Source organism: Oncorhynchus mykiss, chromosome 21 (assembly GCF_013265735.2).
Source record: "Oncorhynchus mykiss isolate Arlee chromosome 21, USDA_OmykA_1.1, whole genome shotgun sequence".
NCBI classification, from domain to species: Eukaryota; Metazoa; Chordata; class Actinopteri; order Salmoniformes; family Salmonidae; genus Oncorhynchus; species Oncorhynchus mykiss.
The window spans coordinates 1314726-1335698 of NC_048585.1; the positions used below are offsets into that span (position 1 = coordinate 1314726).

Below are 20973 nucleotides of genomic sequence, written 5' to 3' on the forward strand. Positions count from 1 at the left end.
GTTGGTTGAATCAGACTAGGACTCGTTTTCAAGAGGCCTTTACTGGCTAGTGAGCAGGTGTCAGTTGGTTGAATCAGACTAGGACTCGTTTTCAAGAGGCCTTACTGGCCAGTGAGCAGGTGTCAGTTGGTTGAAGCAGACTAGGACTCGTTTTCAAGAGGCCTTTACTGGCCAGTGAGCAGGTGTCAGTTAGTTGAATCAGACTAGGACTCGTTTTCAAGAGGCCTTACTGGCCAGTGAGCAGGTGTCAGTTGGTTGAATCAGACTAGGACTCGTTTTCAAGAGGCCTTACTGGCCAGTGAGTAGGTGTCAGTCGGTTGAATCATGAACTCTCCCTCTGTTTCTTCCAGGTCGGTTAAGATAAATATTGCACCGTTATACTGTAGCATTCCACAGTACGGTTCCAGATTCCACATGGAGCAAACACAGTATTTTGATACAAAATATTCAGACATATTATAAGATCACTTTATTGAGGTTTAACTGTTGTTCTTCTTTTCCAACATAAGTCGTTTTTCTGGTTTGATTTGACCTTCCTAAAGCCACGTCGGAGAGAGATTATTGTTTACCTGGTATGGATAACAGAACACCGAGGATGAGTAGTTGACTATTGGTGATGAAGAGGGGTTTGTGTGACTATCAAAGTCATAAATAGTTTGGGTGGGGGGGGGGGGGGGGGGTTGGTTAATGTTGAGTTAAAGACGTTGTTTTATTGGTCCGCGTCTCACTTTAAGGCAGCAGTAGAACGTTGTACCCATCAGGTTTAAACAAGTCTGTAATACATTTAAATACTTCAGTAATGCCCTAAATCGTGATTTAGTCAATCATGCACAGAATCAGAAGACTGACTGGTGGAAGTGGAAGGATAGACCACTTTTTGGCAAAGTCGTCTGTCCTTATTGCGTTTATATGTGAAAGAACTACTCACGAGAAACAACAAAAGTAATTTTTTTGTGATATTAGTAGTGGCACTACTGTTAAATGTAGTATTTTAAGAAGAACAGCACTATTTATGGTCATTAAAATGAACTAGAATGTGTATTGTGCATTATGGTAGCTTTGGAGGCAGCCATCTTGTTTTGTATCAATCTCCTCATGCTCAGAGACAGTCACTCACTTCATGTAAGGGGTTCGACTAGTTTTGGGGGAGTTGTTGAGTGGACTTGCCCAAATCCGAGCCCCCTTTTCTCCTTTGAATGACAAGTCTGCATGGTCTCACCAACAGACATTACCCGCCCATTCCCTCGAATCATACTTTTTTTTATTTTCTATAAAGAAAAACAATTCTATTACTTTATTTTTAATTTCTTGTTTCATTCTTTCATTTAAACCAATTTTTAAAGAGAAAGAATACAATAAATACAAATCTGAATATTCAATCACTTTTTCTACTTCTATTTTCAAAATAACTGAGAAAAAAAAACGAAATAAAAAGTTGATTTGTATATAAGTGATGTACAGTTTGTATCTGTTAATGTCAGTCTGTCTTTGGTGACAGAGTCTGTCTTGCTTATAACGCACGCTACCAGTAAATAAAACATGACAAATATATTTAGACTGTACGGTCCTTGAAAGCAAGTTTTAAATTAATCTGATGTATATTCCTGTAACATTGCATTTTTATCTGAGGAATTATGTTATTAAAAAATTGCTAATAAATTGCATTTCCTACAGCTCCTTTTTGGATTCTCTATCTATTCTAGAGGTTTGGGAGGCATCACAATGCAGAAGTGTAAGTCCAATACTTTGAATAAGTTTAGCCAACATTTTAAACCAACTATTTGTTTAATGGTTTCCCCAAAAAAACTGTATTCCACCTGTGGTTACGATGGTCTGTGTGTTGTCAGTGGGAGAATTTAGAACCCTGTGTTCCTGTTTGAATGTTCCTGTTCTCTTCTGGAATTTCCAGGACAGGATGACGACATCGCATCTAGATGAACTCACCTGTTATTCCTGCTCTGTCGAAGCCACGGTCTGACGTGGCACTGGGAATGACTGTCCTGCTGACAGGCTAAACACACACACATGTACATGTAGTGACTGTTGTGTTAGACAGAAAACCCTTGGACACTGGGTGCAACAGTTACAGGCTCCAAAACTGGCCCCACATTGTATAATCAGTTAAAAGAGGTTTATATAAGCCTTGAACACATTTTCCTTGAGGTACAGTATTAATCCAGAGCTCCAGCTTGTGGCCATGCAGGTACTGTGGACTCTGTGGCCATGCAGGTACTGTGGACTCTGTGGCCATGCAGGTACTGTGGACTCTGTGGCCATGCAGGTACTGTGGACTCTGTGGCCATGCAGGTACTGTGGACTCTGTGGCCATGCAGGTACTGTGGACTCTGTGGCCATGCAGGTACTGTGGACATGCAGGTACTGTGGACATGCAGGTACTGAGGACATGCAGGTACTGAGGACATGCAGGTACTGTGGACATGCAGGTACTGTGGACATGCAGGTACTGAGGACATGCAGGTACTGAGGACATGCAGGTACTGAGGACATGCAGGTACTGTGGACATGCAGGTACTGTGGACATGCAGGTACTGTGGACATGCAGGTACTGTGGACATGCAGGTACTGTGGACATGCAGGTACTGAGGACATGCAGGTACTGAGGACATGCAGGTACTGTGGACATGCAGGTACTGAGGACATGCAGGTACTGTGGACATGCAGGTACTGAGGACATGCAGGTACTGTGGACATGCAGGTACTGAGGACATGCAGGTACTGTGGACATGCAGGTACTGTGGACATGCAGGTACTGTGGACATGCAGGTACTGTGGACATGCAGGTACTGTGGACATGCAGGTACTGTGGACATGCAGGTACTGTGGACATGCAGGTACTGTGGACATGCAGGTACTGAGGACATGCAGGTACTGTGGACATGCAGGTACTGTGGACTCTGTGGACATGCAGGTACTGTGGACTCTGTGGCTCTGGGGTTGAACTCCTGCCTTGCACCACAGACCTCAACTCTTACACTTCAGTGTGGATTTCTGCAACTCTCAATGTCAAAAACACAATGAAAAGAGGTCTGAGTGAGAAGGGGTCTGAGTGTGAAGGGGTCTGAGTGTGAAGAGGTCTGAGTGAGAAGGGGTCTGAGTGTGAAGGGGTCTGAGTGAGAAGGGGTCTGAGTGAGAAGGGGTCTGAGTGTGAAGGGGTCTGAGTGAGAAGGGGTCTGAGTGAGAAGGGGTCTGAGTGTGAAGGGGTCTGAGTGTGAAGGGGTCTGAGTGAGAAGGGGTCTGAGTGTGAAGGGGTCTGAGTGTGTAGGGGTCTGAGTGTGTAGGGGTATGAGTGAGAAGGGGTCTGAGTGTGAAGAGGTCTGAGTGTGAAGGGGTCTGAGTGTGTAGGGGTCTGAGTGTGAAGGGGTCTGAGTGTGAAGGGGTCTGAGTGTGAAGGGGTCTGAGGGAGAAGGGGTCTGAGTGTGAAGGGGTCTGAGTGTGTAGGGGTCTGAGTGTGTAGGGGTCTGAGTGTGAAGGGGTCTGAGTGTGTAGGGGTCTGAGTGTGTAAGGGTCTGAGTGAGAAGGGATCTGAGTGTGAAGAGGTCTGAGTGAGAAGGGGTCTGAGTGTGAAGGGGTCTGAGTGTGAAGGGGTCTGAGTGTGAAGGGGTCTGAGTGTGAAGGGGTCTGAATGTGAAGGGGTCTGAGTGTGAAGGGGTCTGAGTGTGAAGTGGTCTGAGTGTGAAGAGGTCTGAGTGTGAAGGGGTCTGAGGGAGAAGGGGTCAGAGTGAGAAGGGGTCTGAGTGAGAAGAGGTCTGAGTGAGAAGGGGTCTGAGTGAGAAGAGGTCTGAGTGAGAAGGGGTCTGAGGGAGAAGGGGTCTGAGTGAGAAGGGGTCTGAGGGAGAAGGGGTCTGAGGGAGAAGGGGTCTGAGGGAGAAGGGATCAGAGTGTGAAGAGGTCTGAGTGTGAACCACTGTTGTTCACAGGAGGGACCCCGAGTATTCACCCCCATGAGTTCTGTCTGTCAACTATCAGCCCAACCAACCCCATGAGTTCTGTCTGTCAACTATCAGCCCAACCAACCCCATGAGTTCTGTCTGTCAACTATCAGCACAACAACCCTGTGACTCATGAAAATCCTTGAGCCACAGGCTATTCACACTTCAAAACACACCTCTTTGTATGTTTGACGTTGAGAGTTGTACAAAAGACAAGTATTGAACACATAACCTGTGGTGGACAAGGTTTATCAACCCATCTGGGAAGATCCGTCCCAATAGAGAATTAAATGCACCGTTCCTGTGTTCTCAGGAGACGGCCTTCATGGTTAAACACTGCATATGTCACCTCAATCATAAACTCCCTTTTAAATGAAGCTACAATACAGATCTTATGGATTGAATTCAGACCTTTAACGTTAAACACAAACATATAACTCCAATCTAAAAGTGGTCAGTATTGCAGAACCAAGTACTGAAGTTGAGGAATGACTCTGGCCCTACCTAATGACCGAAGAGTGTCCCCCCCTCTCACAAGACAAGTCTGTGTCCTTCAGAGAGCAGAGTTTTAATGACAGCTGTAACACGGAGGAGGGTGAAAACCCCCACATACAACAACGTGTTTCCAGACCTACTAAAACATTATTGCAACGTCCAAGTACTTACAGTATATTACACAGGAACTGTTCAGCATTCGATAACTCCAGAAGATTTGGTTACATAACGCTACAAAATGTGATCGGTGAATGTGCTAGACGATGAAGCCATACACATTGTAGTTGTGCACAGAAACAATGTGTGAGTCGGAGCAGAATGACGTGTGGTGTGTCCAGTGTGTAAAATACACACGTTCATCACGTTGACACGACTGGTGACACTGCAGCTATACGACAACACATCATCTGCAAAACATTTTCAGAAAGGTTTCTTCTTGACAGTTCTGGCGTCAGACATTTGGCATAGAAAAACAACGATTGGATAAATGGACAGGGTGTTCATTTCATAGTCGCCATCATTCAGCTCTCTAGTATGCCATCAACTAGACTGTTGACGATGAGAGCTTATACCATTGATTCAGCTGTATGCTTTACGCCACAGTGTTGTTTTAGTCTTCTACAGCTTGTGGGAGGGGCTTAGGCACCATTTTGGTCCAATCATTCAAAGACTTCCTGGTCTGTGTTCAGCACTCTGGATTCTCCATGGTTCAGGACAAAGAAGTGCTCCACATTCAACCCATTCTTCTCCATGGCCTCCCTGAGTCTCACTGGAGGCTCTAAGTAAAACTGAGAGAGAGAGACAGACATATATTATCTACACTACTGGTCAAATGTTTTAGAACAGCTACTCAGTCAAGGGTTTTTCATTATTTTTACATTTAAGAATAATAGTGAAGACATCAACACTGAAATAACACATATGGAATCATGTAGTAACCAACAAAGTGTTAAATAAAAACATGTTATACTTGAGATTATTCAAATAGCCACCCTTTGTCTTGATGACAGCTTTACACACTCTTGGCATTCTCTCAACCAGCTTCATGAGGTAATCACCTGGAATGCATTTCAATTAACAGGTGTGCCTTCTTAAAAGTTAATTTGTGGATTATTTTTTTTTTTTTCAAGAACTTTTAAAGTTTCTTCAAGTGTAGTCACAAAAACCATCAAGCGCTATGATGAAACTGGCTCTCATGAGGACCACCACAGGAAAGGAAGACCCAGAGTTACCTCTGCTGCAGAGGATAAGTTCAATAGAGTTACCAGCCTCAGAAATCGCAGCCCAAATAAATGCATCACAGAGTTCAAGTAACAGACACATCTCAACATCAACTGTTAAGAAGAGACTGTGTGAATCAGGCCTTCGTGGTCGAATTGCTGCAAATAAACCACAACTAAAGGACACCAATAACAAGAATGAGCAATGGACATTAGACCTGTGGAAATGTGTCCTTTGGTCTGGAGTCCAAATAGGAGATTTTTGGTTCCAACCTCCGTGTCTTTGTGAGAAGCGGTGTGGGTGAACGGATGATCTCCACATGTGTATTTCCCAACGCGAAGCATGGAGGAGGTGTTATGGTGTGAGGGTGCTTTGCCGGTGACACTGTCTGTGATTTATTTAGAATTCAAGGCACACTTAACCAGCATGGCTACTACAGCATTCTGCAGTGATATGCCATCCTATCTGGTTTGGGCTTAGTGGGACTATCATTTGTTTTTCAACAGGACAATGACCCAACACACCTCCAGGCTGTGTAAGGGCTATTTAACCAAGGAGAGTGATGGAGTGCTGTATCAGATGACCTGGCCTCCACAATCCCCTGACCTCAACCAGACAGGTTGTAGTTTGGGATGAGTTGGACAGCCAACAAGCAGCCAACAAGTGCTAAGCATATGTGGGAACTCCTTCAAGACTCTTGGAAAATAATTCCAAGTGAAGCTGGTTGAGAGAATGCCAAGAGTGTGCATAGCTGTCAACAAGGCAAAGGGTGGCTACTTTAAAGAATCTCAAATATATCATATATTTTGATATGTTTAACACTTATTTGTTTACTACATGATTCCATATGTGTTATTTCATAGTGTTGATGTCTTCACTATTATTCTACAATGTAGAAAATAGTACAAATAAAGAAAAACCCTTGAATGAGTAGGCGTTCTAACACATTTGACCGGTAGTGTATTTGACTTGCTTGACAGCGAGAGACTCCAGGGTTTAGGAGTGGACAGTACATGTCAGGCTAGAGAGGCTTTTTTGAGCTGCCTCCCGAAGCAGAAACGTCAGAACGACTAAAGGTTATCTCTCAAAGCCAACAGGGCGACTGCTGCCGGGAACCAAACTACCAGTTTCAACACCACAGAACGATGGTCACAGATAACCAACGGTTCTACCAACAAAGCCATCTGCTGAGGCCAAAGCATCAGGGGGAAAGGTTGAACAATGTCACAGATAACCAACGGTTCTACCAACAAAGCCATCTGCTGAGGCCAAAGCATCAGGGGGAAAGGTTGAACGATGTCACAGATAACCAACAGTTCTACCAACAAAGCCATCTGCTGAGGCCAAAGCATCAGGGGGAAAGGTTGAACGATGGTCACAGATAACCAACGGCTCTACCAACAAAGCCATCTGCTGAGGCCAAAGCATCAGGGGGAAAGGTTGAACGATGTCACAGATAACCAACGGTTCTTCTAATGCAAAACACATTCCTCTGCGTTTCCCAACACGTGCCGATTTCAACTGAACGCAGCAGCAAGCTACCTAAATATGAGTTTTCACATCTATTGTGGGATGTTGAACAATCCCACCTTTGTCTTTAGGCTGAATGGTTGAAAGGGTGTCTGACTGCGTGTTTGTTCTCATCACACAAAAGGACACAATGGAAAATATGTGTTTCTCTCTAAACTGAGTCGAGTCTAAAAATGCAGAGGTCAGATCCACGGTTGACGTGTTGTGACAGGGTTGATTTATTACCATGGACCCAAACTCAGATTTAGAAGGGAAGGCTAAAAACCTAACCTCAGATTTAGAAGGGAAGGTTTACACCCAACCTCAGATTTAGAAGGGAAGGCTAAAAACCCAACCTCAGATTTAGAAGGGAAGGTTTTACACCCAACCTCAGATTTAGAAGGGAAGGTTTTACACCCAACCTCAGATTTAGAAGGGAAGGTTTTACACCCAACCTCAGATTTAGAAGGGAAGGTTTTACACCCAACCTCAGATTTAGAAGGGAAGGTTTTACACCCAACCTCAGATTTAGAAGGGAAGGTTTTACACCCAACCTCAGATTTAGAAGGGAAGGTTTTACACCCAACCTCAGATTTAGAAGGGAAGGTTTTACACCCAACCTCAGATTTAGAAGGGAAGGTTTTACACCCAACCTCAGATTTAGAAGGGAAGGTTTTACACCCAACCTCAGATTTAGAAGGGAAGGTTTTACACCCAACCTCAGATTTAGAAGGGAAGGTTTTACACCCAACCTCAGATTTAGAAGGGAAGGTTTTACACCCAACCTCAGATTTAGAAGGGAAGGTTTTACACCCAACCTCAGATTTAGAAGGGAAGGTTTTACACCCAACCTCAGATTTAGAAGGGAAGGTTTTACACCCAACCTCAGATTTAGAAGGGAAGGTTTACACCCAACCTCAGATTTAGAAGGGAAGGTTTACACCTAACCTCAGATTTAGAAGGGAAGGTTTACACATAGTTTCCTTGACCTTCAGTCTCCAGTTTCAGCTGGGAGGCAGAGCAAAATGTCTTCTTCCTGATCATTAGATTCAGAGAATCTCATTGGATAAGCCTTTCATCTCTGATGTGATAGGACTTCGTATTAAGGCAAACAAAACAACACTTGGAGTGATGCGTACAACTGATGAGTGACACCAAAACCCCCTTTTTTTTTACAGCAGGTACATACAGTATTTGCCTTGTAAAAAGAGATCCAGTCGATCACCCATTCAGAACTGTTAATGCTCACCTCGTAAGCTAAAGCGAAGGTTCCCCAGTGAATAGCCAGGGAGTGTCTGGCCTGGATGTCTTTGTGGATCTGCACAGCCTCCTCCGGGTCCACATGCTGTCCACGCATTACATCTCTGAGGGACGACAAACTTGTGTTTTGTGGGTTTGGCCTAATGAAGGCATAATAAACTTACTGAACTTCAGTTGACTTTAATACATTCTAAGTGAATATACAGTTGACTTGAATAAATTCTAAGTGAATATTCAGTTGAGGGAAATCTAATACTATAGTCCATGATCAAACCCTCCTTCTAGAATTCTACTGAGTGTGCAGGCTTTTACTCCAACCCTGTTCTAAACCTGATTCAGTTCATCAAGGTCCTGATGAACAGCTGATTAGATAAAGCAGGTGTTAGAGCAGGGTTGGAACCAAAACCTGCACTCCCAGTGGATCTCCATGGGGGGGGGGTATGGGCAGCCTTGTACGAAAGAAATCACAGCTGTACACTAGTTTCATACCTGGGCAGGACAGCTCTACACTAGTTTCATACCTGGGCAGGACAGCTCTACACTAGTTTCATACCTGGGCAGGACAGCTCTACACTAGTTTCATACCTGAGCAGGACAGCTCTACACTAATTCCATACCTGGGCAGGACAGCTGTACGCTAGTTTCATACCTGGGCAGGACAGCTCTACACTAGTTTCATACCTGGGCAGGACAGCTCTACACTAGTTTCATACCTGGGCAGGACAGCTCTACACTAGTTTCATACCTGGGCAGGACAGCTCTACACTAGTTTCATACCTGGGCAGGACAGCTCTACACTAATTCCATACCTGGGCAGGACAGCTGTACGCTAGTTTCATACCTGGGCAGGACAGCTGTACACTAGTTTCATACCTGGGCAGGACAGCTCTACACTAGTTCCATACCTGGGCAGGACAGCTGTACACTAGTTTCATACCTGGGCAGGACAGCTCTACACTAGTCCATACCTGGGCAGGACAGCTGTACGCTAGTTTCATACCTGGGCAGGACAGCTCTACACTAGTTTCATACCTGGGCAGGACAGCTCTACACTAGTTTCATACCTGGGCAGGACAGCTGTACGCTAGTTTCATACCTGGGCAGGACAGCTGTACACTAGTTTCATACCTGGGCAGGACAGCTCTACACTAGTTTCATACCTGGGCAGGACAGCTCTACACTCGATTCATACCTGGGCAGGACAGCTCTACACTAGTTTCATACCTGGGCAGGACAGCTGTACGCTAGTTTCATACCTGGGCAGGACAGCTGTACGCTAGTTTCATACCTGGGCAGGACAGCTGTACGCTAGTTTCATACCTGGGCAGGACAGCTCTACACTAGTTTCATACCTGGGCAGGACAGCTCTACACTCGTTTCATACCTGGGCAGGACAGCTCTACACTAGTTTCATACCTGGGCAGGACAGCTCTACACTAGTTTCATACCTGGGCAGGACAGCTGTACACTAGTTTCATCCCTGGGCAGGACAGCTCTACACTAGTTTCATACCTGGGCAGGACAGCTGTACACTAGTTTCATACCTGGGCAGGACAGCTGTACGCTAGTTTCATACCTGGGCAGGACAGCTGTACACTAGTCCATGCCTGGGCAGGACAGCTGTACGCTAGTTTCATACCTGGGCAGGACAGCTCTACACTAGTCCATGCCTGGGCAGGACAGCTGTACGCTAGTTTCATACCTGGGCAGGACAGCTCTACACTAGTCCATGCCTGGGCAGGACAGCTGTACACTAGTTTCATACCTGGGCAGGACAGCTGTACGCTAGTTTCATACCTGGGCAGGACAGCTGTACGCTAGTTTCATACCTGGGCAGGACAGCTCTACACTAGTCCATGCCTGGGCAGGACAGCTGTACGCTAGTTTCATACCTGGGCAGGACAGCTCTACACTAGTCCATGCCTGGGCAGGACAGCTGTACGCTAGTTTCATACCTGGGCAGGACAGCTCTACACTAGTTTCATACCTGGGCAGGACAGCTCTACACTAGTTTCATACCTAGGCAGGACAGCTCTACACTAGTTTCATACCTGGGCAGGACAGCTCTACACTAGTTTCATACCTGGGCAGGACAGCTGTACACTAGTTTCATACCTGGGCAGGACAGCTGTACACTAGTTTCATACCTGGGCAGGACAGCTCTACACTAGTTTCATACCTGGGCAGGACAGCTCTACACTAGTTTCATACCTGGGCAGGACAGCTCTACACTAGTTTCATACCTGGGCAGGACAGCTCTACACTAGTTTCATACCTGGGCAGGACAGCTGTACACTAGTTTCATACCTGGGCAGGACAGCTCTACACTAGTTTCATACCTGGGCAGGACAGCTCTACACTAGTTTCATACCTGGGCAGTACAGCTCTACACTAGTTTCATACCTGGGCAGGACAGCTCTACACTAGTTTCATACCTGGGCAGGACAGCTCTACACTAGTTTCATACCTGGGCAGGACAGCTCTACACTAGTTTCATACCTGGGCAGGACAGCTCTACACTAGTTTCATACCTGGGCAGGACAGCTCTACACTAGTTTCATACCTGGGCAGGACAGCTCTACACTAGTTTCATACCTGGGCAGGACAGCTCTACACTAGTTTCATACCTGGGCAGGACAGCTCTACACTAGTTCCATACCTGGGCAGGACAGCTCTACACTAGTTTCATACCTGGGCAGGACAGCTCTACACTAGTTTCATACCTGGGCAGGACAGCTCTACACTAGTTTCATACCTGGGCAGGACAGCTCTACACTAGTTTCATACCTGGGCAGGACAGCTCTACACTAGTTTCATACCTGGGCAGGACAGCTCTACACTAGTTTCATACCTGGGCAGGACAGCTCTACACTAGTTTCATACCTGGGCAGGACAGCTCTACACTAATTCCATACCTGGGCAGGACAGCTGTACGCTAGTTTCATACCTGGGCAGGACAGCTGTACACTAGTTTCATACCTGGGCAGGACAGCTCTACACTAGTTCCATACCTGGGCAGGACAGCTGTACACTAGTTTCATACCTGGGCAGGACAGCTCTACACTAGTCCATACCTGGGCAGGACAGCTGTACGCTAGTTTCATACCTGGGCAGGACAGCTCTACACTAGTTTCATACCTGGGCAGGACAGCTCTACACTAGTTTCATACCTGGGCAGGACAGCTGTACGCTAGTTTCATACCTGGGAAGGACAGCTGTACGCAAGTTTCATACCTGGGCAGGACAGCTCTACACTAGTTTCATACCTGGGCAGGACAGCTCTACACTCGTTTCATACCTGGGCAGGACAGCTCTACGCTAGTTTCATACCTGGGCAGGACAGCTGTACGCTAGTTTCATACCTGGGCAGGACAGCTGTACGCTAGTTTCATACCTGGGCAGGACAGCTCTACACTAGTTTCATACCTGGGCAGGACAGCTCTACACTCGTTTCATACCTGGGCAGGACAGCTCTACACTAGTTTCATACCTGGGCAGGACAGCTCTACACTAGTTTCATACCTGGGCAGGACAGCTGTACACTAGTTTCATCCCTGGGCAGGACAGCTCTACACTAGTTTCATACCTGGGCAGGACAGCTGTACACTAGTTTCATACCTGGGCAGGACAGCTGTACGCTAGTTTCATACCTGGGCAGGACAGCTGTACACTAGTCCATGCCTGGGCAGGACAGCTGTACGCTAGTTTCATACCTGGGCAGGACAGCTCTACACTAGTCCATGCCTGGGCAGGACAGCTGTACGCTAGTTTCATACCTGGGCAGGACAGCTCTACACTAGTCCATGCCTGGGCAGGACAGCTGTACACTAGTTTCATACCTGGGCAGGACAGCTGTACGCTAGTTTCATACCTGGGCAGGACAGCTGTACGCTAGTTTCATACCTGGGCAGGACAGCTCTACACTAGTCCATGCCTGGGCAGGACAGCTGTACGCTAGTTTCATACCTGGGCAGGACAGCTCTACACTAGTTTCATACCTGGGCAGGACAGATCTACACTAGTTTCATACCTAGGCAGGACAGCTCTACACTAGTTTCATACCTGGGCAGGACAGCTCTACACTAGTTTCATACCTGGGCAGGACAGCTGTACACTAGTTTCATACCTGGGCAGGACAGCTGTACACTAGTTTCATACCTGGGCAGGACAGCTCTACACTAGTTTCATACCTGGGCAGGACAGCTCTACACTAGTTTCATACCTGGGCAGGACAGCTCTACACTAGTTTCATACCTGGGCAGGACAGCTCTACACTAGTTTCATACCTGGGCAGGACAGCTGTACACTAGTTTCATACCTGGGCAGGACAGCTCTACACTAGTTTCATACCTGGGCAGGACAGCTCTACACTAGTTTCATACCTGGGCAGTACAGCTCTACACTAGTTTCATACCTGGGCAGGACAGCTCTACACTAGTTTCATACCTGGGCAGGACAGCTCTACACTAGTTTCATACCTGGGCAGGACAGCTGTACACTAGTTTCATACCTGGGCAGGACAGCTGTACACTAGTTTCATACCTGGGCAGGACAGCTCTACACTAGTTTCATACCTGGGCAGGACAGCTCTACACTAGTTTCATACCTGGGCAGGACAGCTGTACACTAGTTTCATACCTGGGCAGGACAGCTCTACACTAGTTTCATACCTGGGCAGGACAGCTCTACACTAGTTTCATACCTGGGCAGGACAGCTGTACACTAGTTTCATACCTGGGCAGGACAGCTCTACACTAGTTTCATACCTGGGCAGGACAGCTGTACACTAGTTTCATACCTGGGCAGGACAGCTCTACACTAGTTTCATACCTGGGCAGGACAGCTCTACACTAGTTTCATACCTGGGCAGGACAGCTCTACACTAGTTTCATACCTGGGCAGGACAGCTGTACGCTAGTTTCATACCTGGGCAGGACAGCTCTACACTAGTTTCATACCTGGGCAGGACAGCTCTACACTAGTTTCATACCTGGGCAGGACAGCTCTACACTAGTTTCATACCTGGGCAGGACAGCTCTACACTAGTTTCATACCTGGGCAGGACAGCTCTACACTAGTTTCATACCTGGGCAGGACAGCTGTACACTAGTTTCATACCTGGGCAGGACAGCTGTACACTAGTTTCATACCTGGGCAGGACAGCTCTACACTAGTTTCATACCTGGGCAGGACAGCTCTACACTAGTTTCATACCTGGGCAGGACAGCTGTACACTAGTTTCATACCTGGGCAGGACAGCTCTACACTAGTTTCATACCTGGGCAGGACAGCTCTACACTAGTTTCATACCTGGGCAGGACAGCTGTACACTAGTTTCATACCTGGGCAGGACAGCTCTACACTAGTTTCATACCTGGGCAGGACAGCTGTACACTAGTTTCATACCTGGGCAGGACAGCTCTACACTAGTTTCATACCTGGGCAGGACAGCTCTACACTAGTTTCATACCTGGGCAGGACAGCTCTACACTAGTTTCATACCTGGGCAGGACAGCTGTACGCTAGTTTCATACCTGGGCAGGACAGCTCTACACTAGTTTCATACCTGGGCAGGACAGCTCTACACTAGTTTCATACCTGGGCAGGACAGCTCTACACTAGTTTCATACCTGGGCAGGACAGCTCTACACTAGTTTCATACCTGGGCAGGACAGCTCTACACTAGTTTCATACCTGGGCAGGACAGCTCTACACTAGTTTCATACCTGGGCAGGACAGCTCTACACTAGTTTCATACCTGGGCAGGACAGCTCTACACTAGTTCCATACCTGGGCAGGACAGCTCTACACTAGTTTCATACCTGGGCAGGACAGCTCTACACTAGTTTCATACCTGGGCAGGACAGCTCTACACTAGTTTCATACCTGGGCAGGACAGCTCTACACTAGTTTCATACCTGGGCAGGACAGCTCTACACTAGTTTCATACCTGGGCAGGACAGCTCTACACTAGTTTCATACCTGGGCAGGACAGCTCTACACTAGTTTCATACCTGGGCAGGACAGCTCTACACTAATTCCATACCTGGGCAGGACAGCTGTACGCTAGTTTCATACCTGGGCAGGACAGCTGTACACTAGTTTCATACCTGGGCAGGACAGCTCTACACTAGTTCCATACCTGGGCAGGACAGCTGTACACTAGTTTCATACCTGGGCAGGACAGCTCTACACTAGTCCATACCTGGGCAGGACAGCTGTACGCTAGTTTCATACCTGGGCAGGACAGCTCTACACTAGTTTCATACCTGGGCAGGACAGCTCTACACTAGTTTCATACCTGGGCAGGACAGCTGTACGCTAGTTTCATACCTGGGCAGGACAGCTCTACACTAGTTTCATACCTGGGCAGGACAGCTCTACACTCGATTCATACCTGGGCAGGACAGCTCTACACTAGTTTCATACCTGGGCAGGACAGCTGTACGCTAGTTTCATACCTGGGCAGGACAGCTGTACGCTAGTTTCATACCTGGGCAGGACAGCTCTACACTAGTTTCATACCTGGGCAGGACAGCTCTACACTCGTTTCATACCTGGGCAGGACAGCTCTACACTAGTTTCATACCTGGGCAGGACAGCTCTACACTAGTTTCATACCTGGGCAGGACAGCTGTACACTAGTTTCATCCCTGGGCAGGACAGCTCTACACTAGTTTCATACCTGGGCAGGACAGCTGTACACTAGTTTCATACCTGGGCAGGACAGCTGTACGCTAGTTTCATACCTGGGCAGGACAGCTGTACACTAGTCCATGCCTGGGCAGGACAGCTGTACGCTAGTTTCATACCTGGGCAGGACAGCTCTACACTAGTCCATGCCTGGGCAGGACAGCTGTACACTAGTTTCATACCTGTGCAGGACAGCTGTACGCTAGTTTCATACCTGGGCAGGACAGCTGTACGCTAGTTTCATACCTGGGCAGGACAGCTCTACACTAGTCCATGCCTGGGCAGGACAGCTGTACGCTAGTTTCATACCTGGGCAGGACAGCTCTACACTAGTTTCATACCTGGGCAGGACAGCTCTACACTAGTTTCATACCTGGGCAGGACAGCTCTACACTAGTTTCATACCTGGGCAGGACAGCTCTACACTAGTTTCATACCTGGGCAGGACAGCTGTACACTAGTTTCATACCTGGGCAGGACAGCTCTACACTAGTTTCATACCTGGGCAGGACAGCTGTACACTAGTTTCATACCTGGGCAGGACAGCTCTACACTAGTTTCATACCTGGGCAGGACAACTCTACACTAGTTTCATACCTGGGCAGGACAGCTCTACACTAGTTTCATACCTGGGCAGGACAGCTCTACACTAGTTTCATACCTGGGCAGGACAGCTCTACACTAATTCCATACCTGGGCAGGACAGCTGTACGCTAGTTTCATACCTGGGCAGGACAGCTCTACACTAGTTTCATACCTGGGCAGGACAGCTGTACGCTAGTTTCATACCTGGGCAGGACAGCTGTACGCTAGTTTCATACCTGGGCAGGACAGCTCTACACTAGTTTCATACCTGGGCAGGACAGCTGTACGCTAGTTTCATACCTGGGCAGGACAGCTGTACGCTAGTTTCATACCTGGGCAGGACAGCTCTACACTAGTTTCATACCTGGGCAGGACAGCTCTACACTCGTTTCATACCTGGGCAGGACAGCTCTACACTAGTTTCATACCTGGGCAGGACAGCTCTACACTAGTTTCATACCTGGGCAGGACAGCTGTACACTAGTTTCATCCCTGGGCAGGACAGCTCTACACTAGTTTCATACCTGGGCAGGACAGCTGTACACTAGTTTCATACCTGGGCAGGACAGCTGTACGCTAGTTTCATACCTGGGCAGGACAGCTGTACACTAGTCCATGCCTGGGCAGGACAGCTGTACGCTAGTTTCATACCTGGGCAGGACAGCTCTACACTAGTCCATGCCTGGGCAGGACAGCTGTACGCTAGTTTCATACCTGGGCAGGACAGCTCTACACTAGTCCATGCCTGGGCAGGACAGCTGTACACTAGTTTCATACCTGGGCAGGACAGCTGTACGCTAGTTTCATACCTGGGCAGGACAGCTGTACGCTAGTTTCATACCTGGGCAGGACAGCGCTACACTAGTCCATGCCTGGGCAGGACAGCTGTACGCTAGTTTCATACCTGGGCAGGACAGCTCTACACTAGTCCATGCCTGGGCAGGACAGCTGTACGCTAGTTTCATACCTGGGCAGGACAGCTCTCCACTAGTTTCATACCTGGGCAGGACAGCTCTACACTAGTTTCATACCTGGGCAGGACAGCTCTACACTAGTTTCATACCTGGGCAGGACAGCTCTACACTAGTTTCATACCTGGGCAGGACAGCTGTACACTAGTTTCATACCTGGGCAGGACAGCTCTACACTAGTTTCATACCTGGGCAGGACAGCTGTACACTAGTTTCATACCTGGGCAGGACAGCTCTACACTAGTTTCATACCTGGGCAGGACAACTCTACACTAGTTTCATACCTGGGCAGGACAGCTCTACACTAGTTTCATACCTGGGCAGGACAGCTCTACACTAGTTTCATACCTGGGCAGGACAGCTCTACACTAATTCCATACCTGGGCAGGACAGCTGTACGCTAGTTTCATACCTGGGCAGGACAGCTCTACACTAGTTTCATACCTGGGAAGGACAGCTCTACACTAGTTTCATACCTGGGCAGGACAGCTCTACACTAGTTTCATACCTGGGCAGGACAGCTCTACACTAGTTTCATACCTGGGCAGGACAGCTCTACACTAATTCCATACCTGGGCAGGACAGCTGTACGCTAGTTTCATACCTGGGCAGGACAGCTGTACACTAGTTTCATACCTGGGCAGGACAGCTCTACACTAGTTCCATACCTGGGCAGGACAGCTGTACACTAGTTTCATACCTGGGCAGGACAGCTCTACACTAGTCCATACCTGGGCAGGACAGCTGTACGCTAGTTTCATACCTGGGCAGGACAGCTCTACACTAGTTTCATACCTGGGCAGGACAGCTCTACACTAGTTTCATACCTGGGCAGGACAGCTGTACGCTAGTTTCATACCTGGGCAGGACAGCTGTACGCTAGTTTCATACCTGGGCAGGACAGCTCTACACTAGTTTCATACCTGGGCAGGACAGCTCTACACTCGTTTCATACCTGGGCAGGACAGCTCTACACTAGTTTCATACCTGGGCAGGACAGCTGTACGCTAGTTTCATACCTGGGCAGGACAGCTGTACGCTAGTTTCATACCTGGGCAGGACAGCTCTACACTAGTCCATGCCTGGGCAGGACAGCTGTACGCTAGTTTCATACCTGGGCAGGACAGCTCTACACTAGTCCATGCCTGGGCAGGACAGCTGTACGCTAGTTTCATACCTGGGCAGGACAGCTCTACACTAGTTTCATACCTGGGCAGGACAGCTCTACACTAGTTTCATACCTAGGCAGGACAGCTCTACACTAGTTTCATACCTGGGCAGGACAGCTCTACACTAGTTTCATACCTGGGCAGGACAGCTGTACACTAGTTTCATACCTGGGCAGGACAGCTCTACACTAGTTTCATACCTGGGCAGGACAGCTGTACACTAGTTTCATACCTGGGCAGGACAGCTCTACACTAGTTTCATACCTGGGCAGGACAGCTCTACACTAGTTTCATACCTGGGCAGGACAGCTCTATACTAGTTTCATACCTGGGCAGGACAGCTGTACACTAGTTTCATACCTGGGCTGGACAGCTCTACACTAGTTTCATACCTGGGCAGGACAGCTCTACACTAGTTTCATACCTGGGCAGGACAGCTCTACACTAGTTTCATACCTGGGCAGGACAGCTCTACACTAGTTTCATACCTGGGCAGGACAGCTCTACACTAGTTTCATACCTGGGCAGGACAGCTCTACACTAGTTTCATACCTGGGCAGGACAGCTCTACACTAGTTTCATATCTGGGCAGGACAGCTCTACACTAGTTTCATACCTGGGCAGGACAGCTCTACACTAGTTTCATACCTGGGCAGGACAGCTCTACACTAGTTTCATACCTGGGCAGGACAGCTGTACACTAGTTTCATACCTGGGCAGGACAGCTGTACACTAGTTTCATACCTGGGCAGGACAGCTCTACACTAGTTTCATACCTGGGCAGGACAGCTCTACACTAGTTTCATACCTGGGCAGGACAGCTGTACACTAGTTTCATACCTGGGCAGGACAGCTCTACACTAGTTTCATACCTGGGCAGGACAACTCTACACTAGTTTCATACCTGGGCAGGACAGCTCTACACTAGTTTCATACCTGGGCAGGACAGCTCTACACTAGTTTCATACCTGGGCAGGACAGCTCTACACTAATTCCATACCTGGGCAGGACAGCTGTACGCTAGTTTCATACCTGGGCAGGACAGCTCTACACTAGTTTCATACCTGGGAAGGACAGCTCTACACTAGTTTCATACCTGGGCAGGACAGCTCTACACTAGTTTCATACCTGGGCAGGACAGCTCTACACTAGTTTCATACCTGGGCAGGACAGCTCTACACTAATTCCATACCTGGGCAGGACAGCTGTACGCTAGTTTCATACCTGGGCAGGACAGCTGTACACTAGTTTCATACCTGGGCAGGACAGCTCTACACTAGTTCCATACCTGGGCAGGACAGCTGTACACTAGTTTCATACCTGGGCAGGACAGCTCTACACTAGTCCATACCTGGGCAGGACAGCTGTACGCTAGTTTCATACCTGGGCAGGACAGCTCTACACTAGTTTCATACCTGGGCAGGACAGCTCTACACTAGTTTCATACCTGGGCAGGACAGCTGTACGCTAGTTTCATACCTGGGCAGGACAGCTGTACGCTAGTTTCATACCTGGGCAGGACAGCTCTACACTAGTTTCATACCTGGGCAGGACAGCTCTACACTCGTTTCATACCTGGGCAGGACAGCTCTACACTAGTTTCATACCTGGGCAGGACAGCTGTACGCTAGTTTCATACCTGGGCAGGACAGCTGTACGCTAGTTTCATACCTGGGCAGGACAGCTCTACACTAGTCCATGCCTGGGCAGGACAGCTGTACGCTAGTTTCATACCTGGGCAGGACAGCTCTACACTAGTCCATGCCTGGGCAGGACAGCTCTACACTCGTTTCATACCTGGGCAGGACAGCTCTACACTAGTTTCATACCTGGGCAGGACAGCTGTACGCTAGTTTCATACCTGGGCAGGACAGCTGTACGCTAGTTTCATACCTGGGCAGGACAGCTCTACACTAGTCCATGCCTGGGCAGGACAGCTGTACGCTAGTTTCATACCTGGGCAGGACAGCTCTACACTAGTTTCATACCTGGGCAGGACAGCTGTACACTAGTTTCATACCTGGGCAGGACAGCTCTACACTAGTTTCATACCTGGGCAGGACAGCTCTACACTAGTTTCATACCTGGGCAGGACAGCTCTACACTAGTCCATGCCTGGGCAGGACAGCTGTACGCTAGTTTCATACCTGGGCAGGACAGCTCTACACTAGTTTCATACCTGGGCAGGACAGCTGTACACTAGTTTCATACCTGGGCAGGACAGCTCTACACTAGTTTCATACCTGGGCAGGACAGCTCTACACTAGTTTCATACCTGGGCAGGACAGCTGTACACTAGTTTCATACCTGGGCAGGACAGCTCTACACTAGTTTCATACCTGGGCAGGACAGCTCTACACTAGTTTCATACCTGGGCAGGACAGCTGTACACTAGTTTCATACCTGGGCAGGACAGCTCTACACTAGTTTCATACCTGGGCAAGACAGCTGTACACTAGTTTCATACCTGGGCAGGACAGCTCTACACTAGTTTCATACCTGGGCAGGACAGCTCTACACTAGTTTCATACCTGGGCAGGACAGCTGTACGCTAGTTTCATACCTGGGCAGGACAGCTCTACACTAGTTTCATACCTGGGCAGGACAGCTCTACACTAGTTTCATACCTGGGCAGGACAGCTCTACACTAGTTTCATACCTGGGCAGGACAGCTCTACACTAGTTTCATACCTGGGCAGGACAGCTCTACACTAGTTTCATACCTGGGCAGGACAGCTCTACACTAGTTTCATACCTGGGCAGGACAGCTCTACACTAGTTTCATACCTGGGCAGGACAGCTCTACACTAGTTTCATACCTGGGCAGGACAGCTCTACACTAGTTTCATACCTGGGCAGGACAGCTCTACACTAGTTCCATACCTGGGCAGGACAGCTCTACACTAGTTTCATACCTGGGCAGGACAGCTCTACACTAGTTTCATACCTGGGCAGGACAGCTCTACACTAGTTTAATACCTGGGCAGGACAGCTCTACACTAGTTTCATACCTGGGCAGGACAGCTCTACACTAGTTTCATACCTGGGCAGGACAGCTCTACACTAGTTTCATACCTGGGCAGGACAGCTCTACACTAGTTTCATACCTGGGCAGGACAG

General features: G+C 48.2%; 1 protein-coding gene across 2 annotated transcripts in view; it reads right to left on the reverse strand.

The window, feature by feature from the left end:
* Positions 1-4495: 4495 nt before the first annotated feature.
* LOC110511372 (N-acyl-phosphatidylethanolamine-hydrolyzing phospholipase D) overlaps positions 4496-20973 on the reverse strand; it is a 29277-nt gene continuing 12799 nt past the window's right edge. For both annotated transcript variants that reach the window (XM_036956556.1, XM_036956557.1), the window contains exons 5-6: positions 8425-8539; positions 4496-5233 (exon numbers count right to left, since the gene is read on the reverse strand). In XM_036956556.1, the coding sequence (XP_036812451.1) occupies positions 5105-5233; positions 8425-8539 (244 nt within the window). In that variant the 3' untranslated portion in view covers positions 4496-5104. The remainder of the gene's footprint in view (positions 5234-8424; positions 8540-20973) is intronic.